Consider the following 18,767-nt stretch of genomic DNA (forward strand, 5'->3'; position numbering starts at 1 on the left):
CATATTCTGGTGAGAATTTAAAAAATACATAATAAACAATTATTTAATAGCATGGTAATTGGGGCACCTGGGTGGCTCAGTGGGTTAAGCCTCTGCCTTTGGCTCGGGTCTTGAACTCAGGGTCCTAAGATCGAGCCCCGCGTCGGGCTCTCTGCTTGGCAGGGAGCCTGCTTCCCCCTTTCTCTCTGCCTGCCTCTCTGCCTACTTGTGATCTCTCTCTCTCTGTCAAATAAATAAATAAAATCTTTAAAGAAAATAGCGTGGTAATTCATGTTGCTTAGTAATATATTTGAAACTATATAAGAAAGTAAAAGAAAAAAGGCAACATAATGACAAACCAAAGGCTTTCATTGATTTAAGACTGTCATATTTAAAAAATACATTTAAACAAAACGAAAAAGCTAATGAATTTTTAGGTTCATTAAGAGTATTTCTTTTTACTTTTTAAAGCCTTAGTTATATTGGTTTTTTTTTAAAGGTATAATTGACATACAAAATTATATTAGTTTCCGGTGTATAACATAATGACTCATTATTTGTATACATTGTGGAGTAAATCTAGTTAACATTGTCACTGTACATAATTACAGAATTGTTTTCTTTTGTGATGAGACCTTCTAAGATCTAGTCTCCTAAATAGGAAGAAGACATGAACAGACATGTTTCCAAAGGAGACAGACAAATGGACAACAGACAGATGAAAAAAAAATGTTCCACATCACTTGGCATCAGGGTAATACAAATCAAAACCACAACTACCTCACATCAGTGAGAATGGCTAAAATTAACAAGACAGTAAACAACAAATATTGGCAAGGATGTGGAGAAAGGGGAACCCTCTTACACTGTTGGTGGGAATGCAAGCTGGTGCAGACACTCTGGAAAACAGTATGGAGATTCCTCAAGAAGTTAAAACTAGAGCTACCCTACAACCCAGCAACTGCACTAGTAAGTCTTTACCCCAAAGATATGGATGCAGTGAAAAGAAGGGTTACCTGCACCCCAGTGCTCATAGCAGCACTGTCCATAATAGCTACACTGTGGAAAAAGCCAAGATGTCCATGGACAGATGAATGGATAAAGAAGATGTAGCATACACAAACTCTCACACACACACACACACACACACACACACACACACACAATGGAATATTACTCAGCCATCAGAAAGGATGAATATTTACCATTTACAGTGATATGGATGGAACTGGAGGGTATGATGCTGAGAGAAACAAGTCAATCAGAGAAAAACAATTATATGGGTTTCACTCATATGTGGAATGTAAGAAACAGCACTGAAGATCGTAGGGGAAGGGAGGGAGAACTGAATGGGAAGTCATCAGAGAGGGAGAAAAACTGAGATTCTTAACTATTGGAGACAAACTGAGGGCTGCTGGAGAGGAGGTGGGTGGGTAGGGGATGGGGTAACTGGGTGATGGGCATTAAGGAGGGCACGTGATGTGATGAGCACTGGGTGTTATACGCAACTAATAAATTATTGAACACTATATCTGAAAATAATGATATACCATATGTTGGCTAATTGAATTTAAGTAAAAAAAAAAAATCAAGGATAAAAAAAATCTGGTCTCTTAGCAACTTTCATATATGCAATACAGTATATTAACTGTGGTCACCATGCTGTACATTACATCCCCATGATTGATTTATCTTATAACTGATATTTTGTACCCTTTGACCCCTTTCACCCATTTCCCCCACCTCCCACTCCCTGCCTCTGGCAACCACCAATCTCTTCTCGAAATCTATGAGCTTGTTTTCATTTTTGGTTTTTTTAGATTCTACATATACGTGAAATAATATGGTACTTGTCTTTGCCTGAATTATTTCATTTAGTGAAATGCCCTCAAGGTCTACCCATGTTGTTGCAAATGGCAGGATTTCATTCTTTTGTAGGGCTTAATAATGTGTGTGTGTGTGTGTGTGTGTGTGTGTATTATGACTACTTTACTCATCTGCCAATGGACACTTCAGTTGTCTCCATATCTCGGCTATTACACTAATGCTGTCATAAACATTTTTGTTTTCATTTTCTTTGAATAAATACCCGGAAGTGGAATTGCTGGATATGATATTTCTATTTTTAATTATTTGAGGAACCTCCATACTGGTTTCCATAATAGCTGCACTAATTCACATTCCACCCACAGTGTACAAGTGTTCTCTTTTTTCCACATCCTCCCCAGCATTTGCTATCTTCTTATCTTTTTGTTAATAGCTGTTTTAACAGGGGTGAGGTGATATCTTACTGTGTTTTTGATTTGTATTTCTGTAATGGCTACTGATGTTGAACATCTTTTCATGTACCTACTGGTTAGCTATATATGTCTTATTTGGAAAAATGTCTAGTCAGATGCTCTGAACCACTGGTATGATTCTTTTGCATGGAATTCTAGAAAATGCAAACTAATCTATAGAAGGCACCATCAGTATTCACTTGGAGATAGGGGTGGGGCAGGTGTGGTGGGGAGTGACTGGAAGAAGGGATTTCAAAGTGAGGACCCTTTGGATACTGATGGATATATGTTCATTATCTTGATTGTGGTGGTAATTTCATGCATATATATATATATATACACACATATACACATCAAGACTTACTAAATTATACACTTTAAATGTGTACCATTTTAAAATTATTCTACACATTATACCTCAGTAAAGGTATAAAAAGACATTCTCAAGAAACTCAATTAGTTACCCAAAGAATACTTACATTTGATTAATGATAATATTCTTATTAGATACTACACAGGAAAGAATATACATATATGCATACATACGTATATGCATAAACTAATTCTGAGTTATTTGCTTTGCCATGAAATTAAAACAGAAAAACCCATATAATGCTGTGATGAATGCCTCCATAGTAGATGCTTCTGTGTATGTATGCTGATGAGTCTCTATTTTTAGTCCAGTAAACAAGCATGCCTTTTTTTTCCCCCAAAAAAGTTGCACAGAAGCCAAACAGGTCCTCAGAGCACATCAGAAAACAATGTACAGACCTTATTAAAGGCAGAAGAGGAGCTGCTGAAATAAGTGTGAAATAAATGGATGGGTTAGCCTTAGCCTGGTGCTTTGAGTACATCGTAATTCCTAAGCCATAGAATATAAGGAAGTAATCTGTACATTCGAATCCTTTCATTCTGTCTTTTAAAACTTGCTGAACCCACCTTAGCACCCTCAAATATATTTTCAAATGAATTAATTAAGAGGCTTTAAGAAAAAATCCTCATTAAGATGTGTCAGCCTCTTCCTCATTCTAACTCCAGATTTACTCTCCAGGAGTCTGTAGGTTTACTCCACCCTTCTAATCCAGTAGGAAGAGCTATACCAAGCATTGTAGTTGGAAAGAGAAACATCACACTATTCGCAAAGCTTCAGTTTTGCTGAATGAGGTGGCTGCCTCCCCCTGCACCTTCTCCTGCTCCACCATCTACTTGACCTTCCGCTGACCCTCCTGTTTTATATTCAAAGAACAGTTTGACACTTAAACTCTCTGTTTGCAGCTTCATTGTCACCCTGCTCTTGTAGTTGGGTCTGCCCCCTCCCTGCCTCTGGTGGCAGCAAGGCGGACTAACTGCTTTACACACATTCCAGCATTGGTCTGACAACCTCTGCAAGGTACAAGGTCTAGACTAAGGCTTCGGTAGCAATAGACACTGATGGTAAAGCAAACAAACAAAAAAGCTAACACTAAAACATTAAAGAAGTGGTCAGTAGTTTAGCAGATTATCTTCTAGTGAATTAAATTTTGGTGAATTAGCCACTCATCGTATTGATTTTGGGCACATTGGTAATTTAAGGATCAACCATTCATAAGAGTCAGTGAGGAATGGCCAGCTGCATAAGTTGAAAGACCAACTGGCCAACTTGCCAATGTTAGAGGCTGCAGCGCATCTAGTGGGGAAGCACAGGGCTGGGTCCCAGAAGGGATATTTCTCTTGCATGTGGTCTGCATGTCCTTCAGGTTTCAGGCAACAATATTTACCAGTCTTCTAGTAGGTATTTTCTGCCAAAGGGAGGCAAGCTGATGGGCTAGTGCTACTCTTGGGAGAAGGGGATGTTCAAATCTTGGGAGAAGGGAAAAGAAGCATCAGGCAGAAACTTCTGGGCTGTTGGCTTGGTGCTTGAGCATCAGCCAAGTACCCTCTTCTTTATTTAATGTTTATGGACAGATGAGAACTATAGGCCTCACCTATCTGAGCTCCCTATTACATACAGACCTGGAGAACATAGGCTTTGTTGGCTATGGTTTTTTTTTATCTCTTTTATTTGTCATGCAGCTTCTCTAAATTCTGGCCTACTATTGGAATAGCCACAATGACAGTGAGAGGGATAGAATCTGCTATAATGAAGAATATGTGATGATTAAATGCCTGGAGAGAATTAGAGTATGTCCATTTTGCCCCACAGAGATGAAAGATATACTAGGTGATACTGCACTCGACTCCCCTCAGCTTACAGTTATCTCTGCATTTGTTATTGGCATGGGAATGGGTGCAACACAGAACTCTATAAAAGAAGAATACAAATTATAATTCTTTAGTCTTATATCATGTGACCTTGGAAGCCAGGGGATATAAAGACTTGAGTAGAGAACTCTGATGATGACTCATACCAGGGGGTTGAATTGGGCAACCTTAGCTAATATGGATGTGAAGACCAATATGCGGGTCCACTGACCAGAACCAGGGTTCTTGGGCATCAAGGGCAGGTACAGAAAACACTTCAGTCCATCTGGTCTACCAGATTAATATGGTATGTCCAATGAAGGTCGTTATTTCACCTGAGCATCACCGCAGGACCCTGAAGCCCAGATACTGCATAGTTAACATTGCTGGTGATCCACCAAGATTATGCTGGGGCTCAGGCAGAGTGCCAGAGACATAAGCCTCCCCAGTGAGATGCCGGCTTAATTAATTAACGTTTCCTCTAGAGCTTTGTCAAAGATGGTCCTGAGTTGCATGTGGTCACTCCTGCCCTGAGTTTTGATAAATTCTGTGGCCACGTGACAGCCTACTGCTCAAGTTGTATCCCTTGTACTCTGATCTTTAAAGAAGGGCATCAGTTACCATGTTTGTAACTAGTTCTCAGGTTGTTGGAACAGGGCCACAGAATCTGATGTTGACTTTGTTGAAAACCCTTCTCTGAGAGAGAGTACCAGGCTCTCTCCCTTTGTTTTCACGTATCTTTCCCTGGTAAAAGAGTGCATTGTCAAACTTGCAGTTTTATTCTTGAAATTTCCATATAGAGAAAAATCCATACGAGGGTTTTTGGAACTGTCTCTGGGTTCAAAAGCCAATTTTAAAGAGTGGGCAAGTTTTCTTGTTGGCATGCATTAGAAATTCCTTGTCTGTAACCTTTAGGTTTTCATCTGATATTATGTTAGGCTGCCCATAGATGTCATTAATTAAATGAGCCAAAACTTATATGTGCCTTCTGTAATAAATCAGAACACATATTGTTGTAATAATTTGCAGAAGCCTATCTCTTTGAAGTGTGCGGTCTGGATGTTGAGGCCACGTTGCTGTCTTATTTCTCACCTTTGAAAAGATCTGTTACTTTAGTTTAGCTTTTGTTTTAAATATGTTTTTGTAATTTACTGTCTAATAAGGTTGGAAATTTAGTGTTGCCCAAATCATACCACAGATGTGGATTCCGAATTATATAGTTCCATGTAAAATAAAAGAAAAAAGTTATATCAATACAAGTGAAACACTTCAGGGTTGCCTGGGTGGCTCAGTTGATTAAGCGTCTGCTTTCAGCTCAGGTCATAACCCTGGGGTCCTGGGATCAAGCCCTGTGTCTGGCTCCCTGCTTAGCAGGGAGCCTACTTCTCGCTCTCCCTCTGCTGCTCCCTCTGCTTGTGCTCTGTCTCTCTGTCAAATAAATAAATAAAATCTTAAAGAAAACAAATGAAACACTTGAATAACTGTCAGAACACAGAACCAAATGCTTTACAATACTGAACATGAATTACCTTGTACATACCTGTGGGAACATTTTATGTTGTCCCTGGTATTGCCAGTTTAGTCAAAGTAGCCATTAGAGACGTCATTGCTCTTCCCAAATATTCTCATACAGTTATGGTGGGCATTTGATATGGAGGGGAAAATGATAATAATCAGAAAAATTATACAAATGTTTTCTCTGACTCAGAAATCCTATTTCTAGAAAATTATCCCAAAATTACACTGAAAATAAATATACACCATGTGCATAGACTCATTAATTGTAACACTATTTGTAATGGCAAAAGATTGAAAACAAGCCCACCAGTGGAGAGCAAGTTGAGTAAGTTATGTTATTCACCACATGATGGAGTATATACAACCATGAAAGAAAATGAGGAGGATCACTGCATAATGATAGAGTGTGGTCACCAGAGTGCATTAGGGGCACAAAACAAGATAGGTATCAGTGTATACAGTAAGGTACATTTCTTCTTCAACAGTGATGATTCACAACAACTAGATAACATGTTTATCCTGATGTAATACAACATAAAATATATAGATTCTCCTATGACGTATTCTTGCCCAAAAATGTTTAACCTGAATCTCACCAAGTCTTTAGGTCTAATTACCAGTTTGTCTGAAATGTGGGTGGACAGAGGAACATTTTAAAGGAGGCATGGGGAAGCAATCAGATCAAAGTAGAAGGTGGGACACTCTGTAGTCTTAGGCCTATTTTCTTTAACCAGGAAATGTTTAGGGAAAAGATTAAGAGGTTGTGAGACGGACTCTTCTAGATTAAAAGAGAACTTAGACTTTAGAACTTGAATTGATTCTGGTTTTAGATCAGCCAATCCCCCAACACATTTTGGAAGCAATTAAATATGGACTAAGAATTAGATGGTATTAAAGAATTAGCATTGATCTTAACACATGTGACTGTGGTATAGTGATTAGGGAGTAAAATCTCCTTTTTTTCAGAAAAGCACTAGAGATATTCAGGGTGGCAATGATATGTTGTCTGAAATTAAAGTACTTAAGAAAAGAAGAGTTGAAACAAATTGGGCAGAAGGTTAACAATCATGAACTCCAGGTGATGACAATATGGTAGAGGGATCATTATTGTATTATTTCTGTCTTTATGTGTGTTTGTAAATTTTATTTAATAAAAAGCTGAAAAATAAAACTGAAGCAATGCAACATGGGTTAAGGTGACTCCTTCAGTCTCCCTGCCCCTCCCCCTCTTGAAGACTGGGAACTGGCGAGAGCTGGAGTAGCTGCCTTGACCCCCTAAGTGGAAAGCACCAAGTGGAAGTTGGCAGAGTGGTATCAGCTCTGGACCACCTCCCTACCCAGGGAGAAATGATTATTATAATTAAACCACTGGGGAAAATATTATTTTTAAACGTTGTAAATTTGCTTGATATGTCAAGAAGTGATATTTATACTTTGAACCTCAGAAGTTCTGCTCTCCCCTCCCATACCTTTGAGACTGAATCTTAGACCCTATGAGACTTGCAAAACTAGAGACCCATTGAACAGCTCACTGTGATGTTTGGAACACTGTTAATTCCTAATGAAAGTTGCCAAAGAGTTTCTTTGATTTTATCTCACTAATGATCATATGACCTGCTTCCATGTGGTGGCTTATAAAGAAATGAAGCTACCCTGTGGACTCAGAATCAGCATGTAAAACTTCATTTAAGTATCCTTCCCAAATAGTACACCAACACTGAGGAAGAGGAAGTTATCATAGACAGAAGTACCTGGATATAAGAAAGCTGCTTCTAAAATTCATGGATAGGGGTACCTGGGTGGCTCGGTGGGTTAAGGCCTCTGCCTTCGGCTCAGGTCATGATCCCAGGGTCCCTCAGCAGGGAGCCTGCTTCCTCCTCTCTCTCTGCCTGCCTCTCTGCCTACTTGTGATCTCTGTCTGTCAAATAAATAAATAAAATCTTTAAAAAAATAAAAAAATAAAATTCATGGATAAAATATGTATCTTCTTGGCAGAATCCTGATGGGCAAAAGTTTCTAGGCATGTTTTCTGGTCTGTGGCAAAAATAATATTTAAAGATTTAATTTGTTTGATAATGGTTTCCCAGACTATTATTACAGGATCACTTACATGGTGCTATAAAATTTTTTTACTCCAAGCAGTGTTTGATGTGTCTAAGACATGTAGTAATATTACTACTGTGCAACCTTCTAACCCACTTCTCATCTTTAATGTTGAGTTTGCTTCATGAGTTCTTGTGGGGAATAATCTTGTAGGCAGTGATGGCTCATTAATACAAACAAGCTGATTGCAGAAAGACTTAGGCTTCCCATCAAAAACCAAGTTATGAACAGAGACTAAAACAGTGATTAAAGCCTGAGTCAGACCCCATTCCTGGACAGAAGTGTTAAGTGGACAAGTCTCACATTCACTCCTTCTCAGCCTCATCTCACCATCCATATCTCTCAAACGGTCCACTCCACTCCCACCCCTATCCCAAGCACTGCTATAGTCGAGGGACTCAGTCCTGGCCCATGGCATACACCTGTTGTGGTATTTTGGTACTAACATAGCATCATTTGGGACTCTCTAAACCTCTACCTTCTCCCCTAAAACTTCCTATAACCCAAAATATGACATCTGTAGAATTTCCTCAGAATACTCAGAATACACATGGACACAAGTAATTTAATTTGTCTACACAAATATACAAAGTCAAAATTCTTAAGTTACAGTGGTAAAATCCTATGGGCATAACATGACTCAGAGTCTATCATATGATGCTTTTTGTTAAGTTTTGGTTCTATCTACTCATGAAATAATTCATCTTCAATAGAACTAGGGGGTGTAAAGGGGATTGGAATCAGGTTAGAGGGGAAAGTAAAGTCAGAAATGGAGAAGGGAAGAGGAGAGCATATTTACCTTGAAAAAAAAGGATGGTTTTTGTTTTGTTTTGCATTAATTTGCATTTAGCCAAAATATTTATTGTCAAATAACATTAAAGAAAATAATTAAATTTTTATATTTCATAAAAGGAAACCTGAGAAATATTACATTGTTCCTGATCAAAAGTAATGTTAAATGTCTAGACTATTTGCATGTGTTTTTTTCTATTTTAAATGACAAATTTACTCACTTGCAATTATTCTTACTGTCTGATGCCCATTTTATAATAATTAACAACTAAATAAATAATTATTTCATTTTTACTTAGCTGTCTTTGGTTCTTTCAAAAGTGAATATCAAATTTATAGACCAAAAAAAAACAGGAACAGACATATGAGCTGACGTAATAGTACAGATAATACTGCTAGCTGTCACAAGATTTTTCTTGATTCCTTCTTTTGTGGTGAGATTTCAGGCAAGGAATTGGTCTTGGCTAATATAGATTTTGTAAATATAGTCTTGTAGCTCTCCTAATAAATCAAAGTATCTCACATTCATCGTGCCAAATATTTTCTTAACTCACATCTGTAGTTGCTAAAAATTTAGCTCCATGCCTTGGGATGATGTTAGCAGACCCATGGTAAGAAAAATAAGTATAACACAATGAATTTTTCACGAAGCTAATTTTGTTTTAAAAGACTGTTCTATTATGATAGTATTCCTTTCCTTGTTTTTAGTGTTGAAATAAATCCTTCCCTTTATAAAACAATGGTGACAGTAGATGGTAATTGTTTTAATGTGTGCTACTGTTTTTAATTAAAGTAAAAGATGGCAACCTGTTTTTCTTTAGTCATGTTTTTCCACTGGAGGAGGACAGAGTTTACTTGTGCTGGAAATCCAAAAGCCTAAGACCCACTGTTCCATAATCTATTATCTGCTAAAAATGCTATTTTCCAGGAGGTAACTGAAGCAGACTACAGCTAGGAGAGAAAATGATTGAATTTCAAAGATGCTTTTCAAGTTGAAAACTACTTGATGTTAACACTTTTTTTTTTAACTGAGATGTTTTTGGATTGAAAAAAACAGAGCTGAGTAAACTTAGAAAACATTTTCTTCATCTGCACAAATAGGATTAAAGAGCCTGTCTTTCTTCTGGGCTCTTCACTGTAATTTCAAAATAATCATTTTCAGATTAATAAACTGGAGTCTGCCTTGGAGTTATCAGGTTTTTCTTTATTAGGAAATCTGAAGTTAGCTAAAACCCAGCTGTAGAACTTAAGATAGAAGGAGGGAAATGTGAGGCAATGCTAATCATTTCATTATGTGCAATTAACCATGTACTCAAACTTCTTAAAAGCAGAGGCCTGGGATGATGGTGTTTGCAAGAAAAAAAAAATGTGTAATTAAATGGTCCTTAGGTACTTGCCTTCTGTAAAATTTCATCATTGCATAAAATTTTATGGTTATTCTTTACAATTACTTGTTTCCACTCCATTTCCCCTCCCACCTTGGGAATCATTATTTTGAAGTCTTGGTAATGGTTTAAACGATCAAATGAAAAAAAAAAAGTTATTTTTAAGGACAGAAAATAGTATCCCCCCCCTTTTTTTTTTGAGAGTTCGAGAGCAAGGAACAAACGGGGTGGGCTGAAAGAGGGCTAGAGAGACTACCAAGCCGACTCCATGCCCAGCACCAGTTCCACACTGAGCTTATCCCAAGAACCTGAGATCCTGACCTGAGCCAAAATCAAGAGTAGGATCCTTAACTGACTGAGTCACCCAGGTGCCCAATAGTATCTTATATTAAAAAAAAAAAAAGTGTGTGTGTGTGTGTGTGTGTGTGTGTGTGTGTGGATATGGACTTAAGCTTCTACATCAATCAATATTTCTGTAAGATTTTGTAAAAAATGTTTCTAGGCATTTTAAGGATAAAATTTCAATATAAATGTCAATTCCAACCTATAAGTTTTTTAAAAGTACTTTTTGTAGAACAACACAGTTTTGTGTTTTGTAATCAGAGTTCAAATATCCCTTGAACTGACCAATTCATAGACAGCTTTTCTGTTGTTTTCTCTCTCTCTTTCCGTCGGGATAGATATATATTTAATTCTTCCAATCGCCTCTCCAACCTCTAGTTAAGTTTAGTTCCCTGTATTGCTTAGTGAATGAACTCCCTCGCCCTAATTCCAGCAGCCTGGTTGCCCTCCACTCTTGCCACGACTTCTGGGCTCCCGACTTTCTCTCCAGGGACGGTCCTTTCTCCCGCAGAGGCCCCAGTCACTGCACACTTGACGGGGTGGTGGGACGCGCGCCCGAGGAGGAGGCGGCGAAGGGGCCCGAGCCATTCCATCGGCGGTGCTCGGAACAGGGCTTGGCTGGAAGCCTGGAGGCGGGCGGTAAGCGGACAACACCTCCGGGGTGGCTCGGGGGAGAGATACACCAGCCAGAGAACAGTCGGAGGGGATCTGCGACCGGGCCAGGAGGCAACCACTCCCTGCCCGCGTGGCGATCGCGGGGAAGCAGCTAGCCCGGGACCGGTGCGTCGGCCGGGAGTCCCTGGGAGCCCGGCCGTGGGGCGCGGGGCGGAGCGGGGGCGGGGCTCGGACTCGGATCTCTCTAGACCTGGGGCATCCCCGACCGAGACGTGGCCCAGACACCTCCGCGCGGTTTCTGGCGGGTTAAGAGGGGAAGCCGCTGCCTTTCTCAGGCGTCGCTACCCCGCCTTCTCCAGGCTCGAGTTCAGCCTACAAGTTGCAGCCGCCGGAAAGTCTACCCTCAGAAGAAGAGCATCTGCCCTCTGGACATAGTTCTCCTGTGGGTGGTGGGACTTGTTGAGGGCCGCAGAGGCTCCGGGAACTGACCCAGCCTGCGGGGAGAGGGCTGGAGAGGGCCAGAGGACCTCGCAGGGCGCGGGCCGCCGTCGGGGCTTTTGCCAGGCAGGGGCGCTGATCTGGGCTCCTAGATTCCGTGGACCCTGCGAGTGCCCGCGTTGATTTCGCTCGCTCTCCCCTCATCCGCCAGGTGACCCAAGCGACCTCTACTGTGCACACTTCTGATTCTGTTTCTCAAGATTACCCTCTCCGTCCCGGAAAGGCTGGCGCGACCTGCAGGTGCCAGGCTGTAGCCCCGACGACCTGTGGTCTCTGCGGAGAGCTGCATTTGGAGAGAAGGGCTGGTGTCCGAGCTGCCTTCTATCCCGGTGGCCTCCATGCTCCTGTCATGTTTAACAGGACTAGCGGCTGGAATAGTCTTCCTGCATTTCTTGCAGAAACTCCTGTTTCCTTACTTCTGGGACGATTTCTGGTTCCTGCTGAAGGTGGTACGCTATGGAATTCGGATGGAGAAGTACGTCCTGAAAGGGGAGCTGTTCACAGTCCTGGATAAATTCCTGAGTCTTGCCAAGAAGCAGCCCCAGAAACCTTTCATCATCTATGAGGGGGACATCCACACCTATCAGGATGTAGATAAAAGGAGTAGCAGAGTGGCCCACGTCTTCCTGAACCATTCCACGCTGAAAAGGGGGGACACCGTGGCTCTTCTGATGAGCAATGAGCCTGACTTCGTCCACGTATGGTTCGGCTTGGCCAAGCTGGGCTGCGTGGTGGCCTTCCTCAATTCCAACATTCGCTCCAACTGCCTGCTGCACTGTATCCGCAGCTGTGAGCCCCGGGCCCTCGTGGTAGGCGCAGGTAAAGTAAGGGGTGAGGGCTCCCCCCTCCCCGCCCTTCTTTAATAGAACAGTTCATAAATAATGCTTTGCATGTGTGATGAAGTGTGGTAGTAAGGATACAAACCGTTTTTAGAGTTGTGACTGGTGGTTTAATTTCCCCTCTTCTGTTTCCATCACTCACTCTCTTGTAGATTAGTTAATACCAAGACAAGTTCAAAAAACTTTTCTGAATTCTCTGCTTCTTAGTGCTTTGGGAGAGGGAGGCGGTGTTACTGTTATTGATGCCTTCAGTGAATGCAAGAACTTGATAAGTTTTTAATTTTGTCCTATCTGACCAAATTATGTGACGAGTAGGATATATATCTTGATTTTATGGTGGAATACCTGCCTGCCTCTAAGAGTAACACTCTCAAGATTGACTACAGTTGAAGAACAAATATGTTTAATCTGAATTGCGTGAATTCTTATCTTCATGTCTGCTCTTATTTTGCACAGCTTGCAAGCTAGGATTTGCCTAGCAAGGTTAGGTTCCCATCTCCCAGCCAGTGGGCAGGCTCTTGGCTGACTCTTTCTCTCTCTCACCCTAGTCTAGCCGTGCCTGTCATTTTTTTTTTTTTAAACCTTGAGTAGGTTCTAGTCTTCTCCCTCCTCCCTTGGAGTTAGGCTTTGGATATGCATATTGACACAGAACTACAAAGAGAAAGTTTTGGTTGAATATCTAATTAGGAAAGAACCTAGGGAGATGGGTCCCACAACCAAGTGGACTTGAATTATGACCAGTGATACTTATTTGGTATAATCTAATGGATTTTTGCATATTTTTCTTGCATGAGGATAGGCAGGTGGAGGATAAGGAGTCTCAACAGCAAGGGCCTTAGTGAAAGTTCTTAAGTATTTTAGACTCATAGGTACACACTAACACCTCAGATAGAGTTTTTAGATTTATAAAGCATTAAGGAAAAATTATCTACATTTATACATTAGCAGTCTCTAAAGTGTAGAACTTTACGGGTAACCTTTATTATATAACTCTTGCATATCACATAATAAGGGATTAGGTAATATATAGTACAAAGTTTAGTTTTGCAAGATTTTTCATTTCTGCTCATTCCCCTTGTTCTTCCAGCTCAACTTGTGACCTGAGAAAGTAGCAACTCACCAATGGTGAGTTTTTATCTGTAAAAATCAATTCGAGATGCTGGAGTTTGAAGCCAAAACCATTTAGTCAACCTGCTTAGTAATAGATAGGTAGAGAAATCAACCTTCAATCTTATTAATAGATTTTTAGCATACTTTAGGATACTTTAGAATATATAAATTACATATGTTTTTCAAAGATGGGACAATTATGTTTTATGTACTTCCTAGGTTGTTGTGTGTTTTGGGGTTTTGGAGGTTTTTGTTGTTTTTTTTTTTTTTCTTTTTTTGGTAAGATGTGGCTTATCAAGGGGACTTTTCTGTATTTGAAGCTCTTAGCCCAATATAGTGTACTCTTGGCATCTTGAGTCAAATTAGTGAAAAATATATACATACAGTTTTTAGAGCTTTACATTTTAGAGGTCTTAGGTTCTCGTGGAATGTTTCTAATGGAGATGTGTCATTAAACCATTATATCCCCAGGGAAAATGTATTGAGAAAGAAATGATTCAGAGGATTTAGATGGAGATAAGCCAGACAGATTTGTATTTCATATATGGTCTACCACTTCTTAGCTGTGTCATTGAGGAAAAGGTCACAAGCTGTCCTGGGTCTCATTTTACTTTGTTGTAAAAAGGTGACAATACCAATCTACTTCACAATGTAATTTTGAGATTAAATGATGTGGCTTTTGTAAAATGACTAGCTGAGTGGCTTGTATGTACTAACTGGAGCTGTAGTGAATTGAAATAATTGCTGTTATTATTATTATAAAGTCATCTTAGGCTTTTAATAAGGAAACTTACTTGGATTTTGCTGATACAATCTAATTAGATAGCTATAAGTTAGTTAGCTATAAAAAAGGCTAGTAAGTAATTTGGCATAGGACCTCGAACACCTTACTTTGGTATGTTTTAACAACATTTACTTTCCAGAAGTTGTATAGAACTTGCTTCAAACAGGTTTTATAGGCAGGCCAGATAATGTCTTTAAAAAATATATTGTATTTCCTTATTTATTTATTTAGAGAGAGGGACAGAGTGAGCAGAGGGAAGGGCAGAGGGAGAGAATCTCAAGCAGACCCCCTGCTGAGTGTGGAGCCCAAAACCAGGCTCCATCTCAGGACCCTGAGATCATGAACTGAGCTGAAATCAAGGGAATTTCAAGCTGAGCCAAATAATGTCTTATAATTCTGTCTTCAGGAATAAGTCAAAGCAGAGGCACCTGGGTGGCTCAGTCGGTTAAGCGGCTGTCTTCAGCTCAGGTCATGGTCCCGGGGTCCTGGGATCCAGCCCCATCGGGCTCCCTGCTCAGTGGGGAGCCTATTTCTCCCTCTTTCTCTGCCTGCCACTCTGCCTACTTGTGTTCTTTCTCTCTGTCAAATAGATAAATAAAATCTTAAAAAAAAAAAAAGGAATAAGTCAAAGGAAATATATCAACTCATCTACCAAATTGTTACTGTCATTAACAAAAATATTAACAGTTGCCCTTTACACAAGGCTGATTTTGTAAAGATACTCTCATTGCCTCTGAGAGGCAGGTACAGAGCTATATATATTGGCAGCAGAGGGAAAGAAGTTCACTGAGGATGTCTAGTTTAACACAACTTAGTTTGCAGAGCAAAGATTTCAAAAACTTATCTCTGATACAAGACTGTGCTGTACTATCTAATATAGCCCAATTGTTTCTGAGGCTGTCAGCCCCCTTTTCATATAACTATGAAAAAATATACATTCCAGTTATATAGAAATAGTAAAATAAAAGTTGGCTATATATAGACACCAGATTTTTCATATACAGATAACTAGAAAAAATTAAATGTTTTTACAGCGCTTATTCCTTTCTCTCACAGTCTGAAGGTTCAAAAGTACTTGCCAGAAGGTTTCCTATCTGTATAACATGGTTTTGAAGATGTATCAAATGGCATTTCAGATTTCTCTGGAAAATTTGAGTGCTTACTCAAAATTAAATAGTGTTAGGTTAAATCTAATCCTTTCCTCCCAATATTTCAACTGTTATTATTACTATTAGTGGCTGTGGCCAAGATCATCATCTACCTCTATATGCTTTTCTCTTTACTTAGAATAAACAGGAAAATGTTTATCATGCTTGTATATCACTTTAAATAGTCTATGCAATTATATTGATGTATTTAGCAATAATAATGTTACAATAATAATAATCTCTTCTATTTCTAAAGTACTTTATGAGTTACAGATTGTTTTTATATATATATTGTCTTATGTAAGCCTCATCACAGCCATAGTCTCGTTTTAAAGGGAGCGGAAGCATGGCTTAAAGCAGGCAAGCCATCTCCTAGAGCTCACACATGTAGAAGAAGCAATGTACAGATTGGAACTAGCATTTCTGATGTGAAAGCCTGCTGGGTACACCTTTGTCTTTGTCCTCCTGCTCGTGTTCTTTCCCCCATCACCATTGTTTCCTTTCCTTTCCTCATCCCTTCCTTCTCCACCGCCTTTCCTACCCTGTCTCTAGCCTTCCATCTATCCACCTACTTGCTTTTAGTATCTTTTCCACTAATCCCTCTTACCTCAGGTGTAGTATGGTTCTTCACAGTGACCGACTGATATGGTAAAGTTCTAGTGTGGACTCTGAGGAGGAGGCCTGGAACCAGGATGTAAGTAAGCTCTTTGAGTAGAAGAAGTTTGTCTTGTTTGCTTCTAAATTCTCAAAGCTTAGCACAAAGGAGATGCTCAACAAATATATATTGCCAGGATGAATGAATGACCTCATGAAAAATACAAGGTACATATGGACACTCAGTAACTTATTTACTTGCCTATTTTTGCTAATACATTGTCCCACCACTGTCCATTTGGTAATTGATTTTGGTAGTAGATGTGTCAGTGGAATTTCTTTGTTGTGTTATTTTATATAAATGTTGCTAATTGTTAGAATCATGACTCCCCAAAAGTAGGAAGTGCTTTAGATACACTAAGCATCCCCAAAGTTTCAGATTTAGTTGCATGTATGTATTTTGTACTCTCTGCTATCTTAATATACACAAATTATTCTAAGTGGATAACTAAAAAATATATATTAATATTGCCCTGAAATCGTTTACTTTGGATTCAGTAGTATCAACATGTTTGCAAAGGTTTTGTGTTCCTGCTCACAAAAAAAAGGCTCTAATAACTTACAGTAATGCAGGCAGATTTACCCTGGTAGTTTTCCTGAACCGTTGCGTTCAGACTGTGCAGGGCAGATGTTCCAGTTAAGGATCAAGCCACTGTAATTCTCAAAATGACTTTCAGCCATAAAGGCATCTGCTTTTTAAAAAACAAGAGGAAGGGTTAGAGGAAAAATAAAGACCCTTTAAGTTTTATAGAAAAGTATATGTATTCAGATAGATAAGAAACATGGCTCCTGTAAACTTTTATTATTTAATCTAGGTGTTGTGATAACCGCACATCTATCTATATTCATTTTTAGGACATTTTTGTATTTTTACTTACATTTAGTAGAATGAATGGCTGTTTTGCATTTTTATTTTCCATTTTAGACTCAGCTCAGTCAAAGATGACCTCCATTCCAAAAGAAAAGGCTCATTTCAATAGGAAGTTTCCCTCGCTGGAAAAGACAGTATTCTAAGCACTGATATACTTACGGTTTTTTTCTTGTCTGATCATGTGTTCACTGACTGGGGTTCTTATTTACAGTATCTGCTGATTATGTGTTCATGTAAGGGAAAGATGTTTGAATGCTGGCAGGAGCAAAAACTATTTAAAAGGAGATTGTACCTGCTCAGAGAAGTGGCAGTGTTAAGTGGGAGAAATATACATCTTGGAGTCAGGAAAACATGGGCTTGAACCCTAACTCTTCCATTAACTGACTGGTAACACATAGCAGATAATCAATGGGTATCAGTGGGTCTTGTGTGAATTAAACGTAAAGAACAGAAGAAAGTGCCTGGACCATAGTATATATTTAATAATTGGTTGCCATAATTGTTTTAATTACATGGAAGCAGAGACATATATGCAGAGTAAGAATGTCTACCTTTGCTGTCGGCAGAAGGCCTTTGGGAGGCAGATCCAGGCACATGGCATGTGACCCAGGCAGACTCGTTTTAAGCAGCTGTTCTGTCGTCCCCCGTAGCATTGCGGCCATATCTTCTTCCCAACCCTCAGCAGCTAGGGCTGGAATGGTGTCAGACAAGTTAGGAGCCAGATGGTTAGCTCTTCTCTGGCCAAGAAAAGGAGAATTCTTCCATTTATAACCAAAAAGGAATGTGGAAAATAACTCTGATGGTGTATGAATCTTGTAGACATACTACCTTGGAATTGCCTTTTCCCAATTTATAGTTTACTTGCTGATTAGTCTGTGTCTGGAGAGCCTTTCTGTGCATTTACTGGTTTTTACTATTTTGCCATTGAAAAATAACAAGCCAAATACATCATGGCGGTGTGTTCCCATTTGGATAATAATTATTCACTGGCAGTGAGAGATGTGCTAGAAATAAAATCAAATGAAGTGTTCTGCTTTTTACTTTCTTGCACAATTTAACCTATAATAAATATGCTCTCTGTCCCTCGAAACAGCTGAGAGTGAAAACACATAAGCCCACTTACAAACTTATGTACATATATTCAGGGCAGCTAATAAAATCATTTCAGGGAAGAATATGTTACCACAATTGAAAGACTTGTGCTTCTGTGGACTTCCTAGGGTTATAATGATTATTATTAAACTAATATTTGTCAGAATAGCTGGCACATTTTTCATGGTGAGGTGTGTTTCTAACCTGTTATGAATTGCCTTAGGACGTTGCTTACTTAAGCATCAGTTTTGTTAGAAACCAGAGCTTGCCCATGCTTTCTATGTCAAACTTGCTGAGCTTCTCTAAGTGGTAGGATGATATTTATAAGCATGAAATGAGATCTGCAGTTTCATTTTGGATTCTGTGTGATTGTTGCTTTGGAATGTGGAAAGTTCAAGGTAACCATTTGTCCCTGAATTCCATGTAAGTTGTCTTCACGCCTAAAAGTTTCAGTGTTTGCCAATGTATTAAGAGCTACAAGCAATTCCTTTGAAAACATTGTAAAATAAGATAACTTTAAAAAGTTTTTAATGTAGGC

General features: G+C 39.4%; 1 protein-coding gene across 1 annotated transcript in view; it reads left to right on the forward strand.

Moving 5' to 3' along the window:
* The first annotated feature begins 11,897 nt into the window (after positions 1-11,897).
* Positions 11,898-18,767, forward strand: part of SLC27A6 (solute carrier family 27 member 6) — a 63,030-nt gene continuing 56,160 nt past the window's right edge. The window contains exon 1 of the mRNA XM_032851971.1: positions 11,898-12,550. Within this exon, the coding sequence (XP_032707862.1) occupies positions 12,070-12,550 (481 nt within the window). The 5' untranslated portion in view covers positions 11,898-12,069. The remainder of the gene's footprint in view (positions 12,551-18,767) is intronic.

Source organism: Lontra canadensis, unplaced genomic scaffold, assembly GCF_010015895.1.
Source record: "Lontra canadensis isolate GAN:19392208 unplaced genomic scaffold, GSC_riverotter_1.0 scaffold5, whole genome shotgun sequence".
NCBI classification, from domain to species: domain Eukaryota; kingdom Metazoa; phylum Chordata; class Mammalia; order Carnivora; family Mustelidae; genus Lontra; species Lontra canadensis.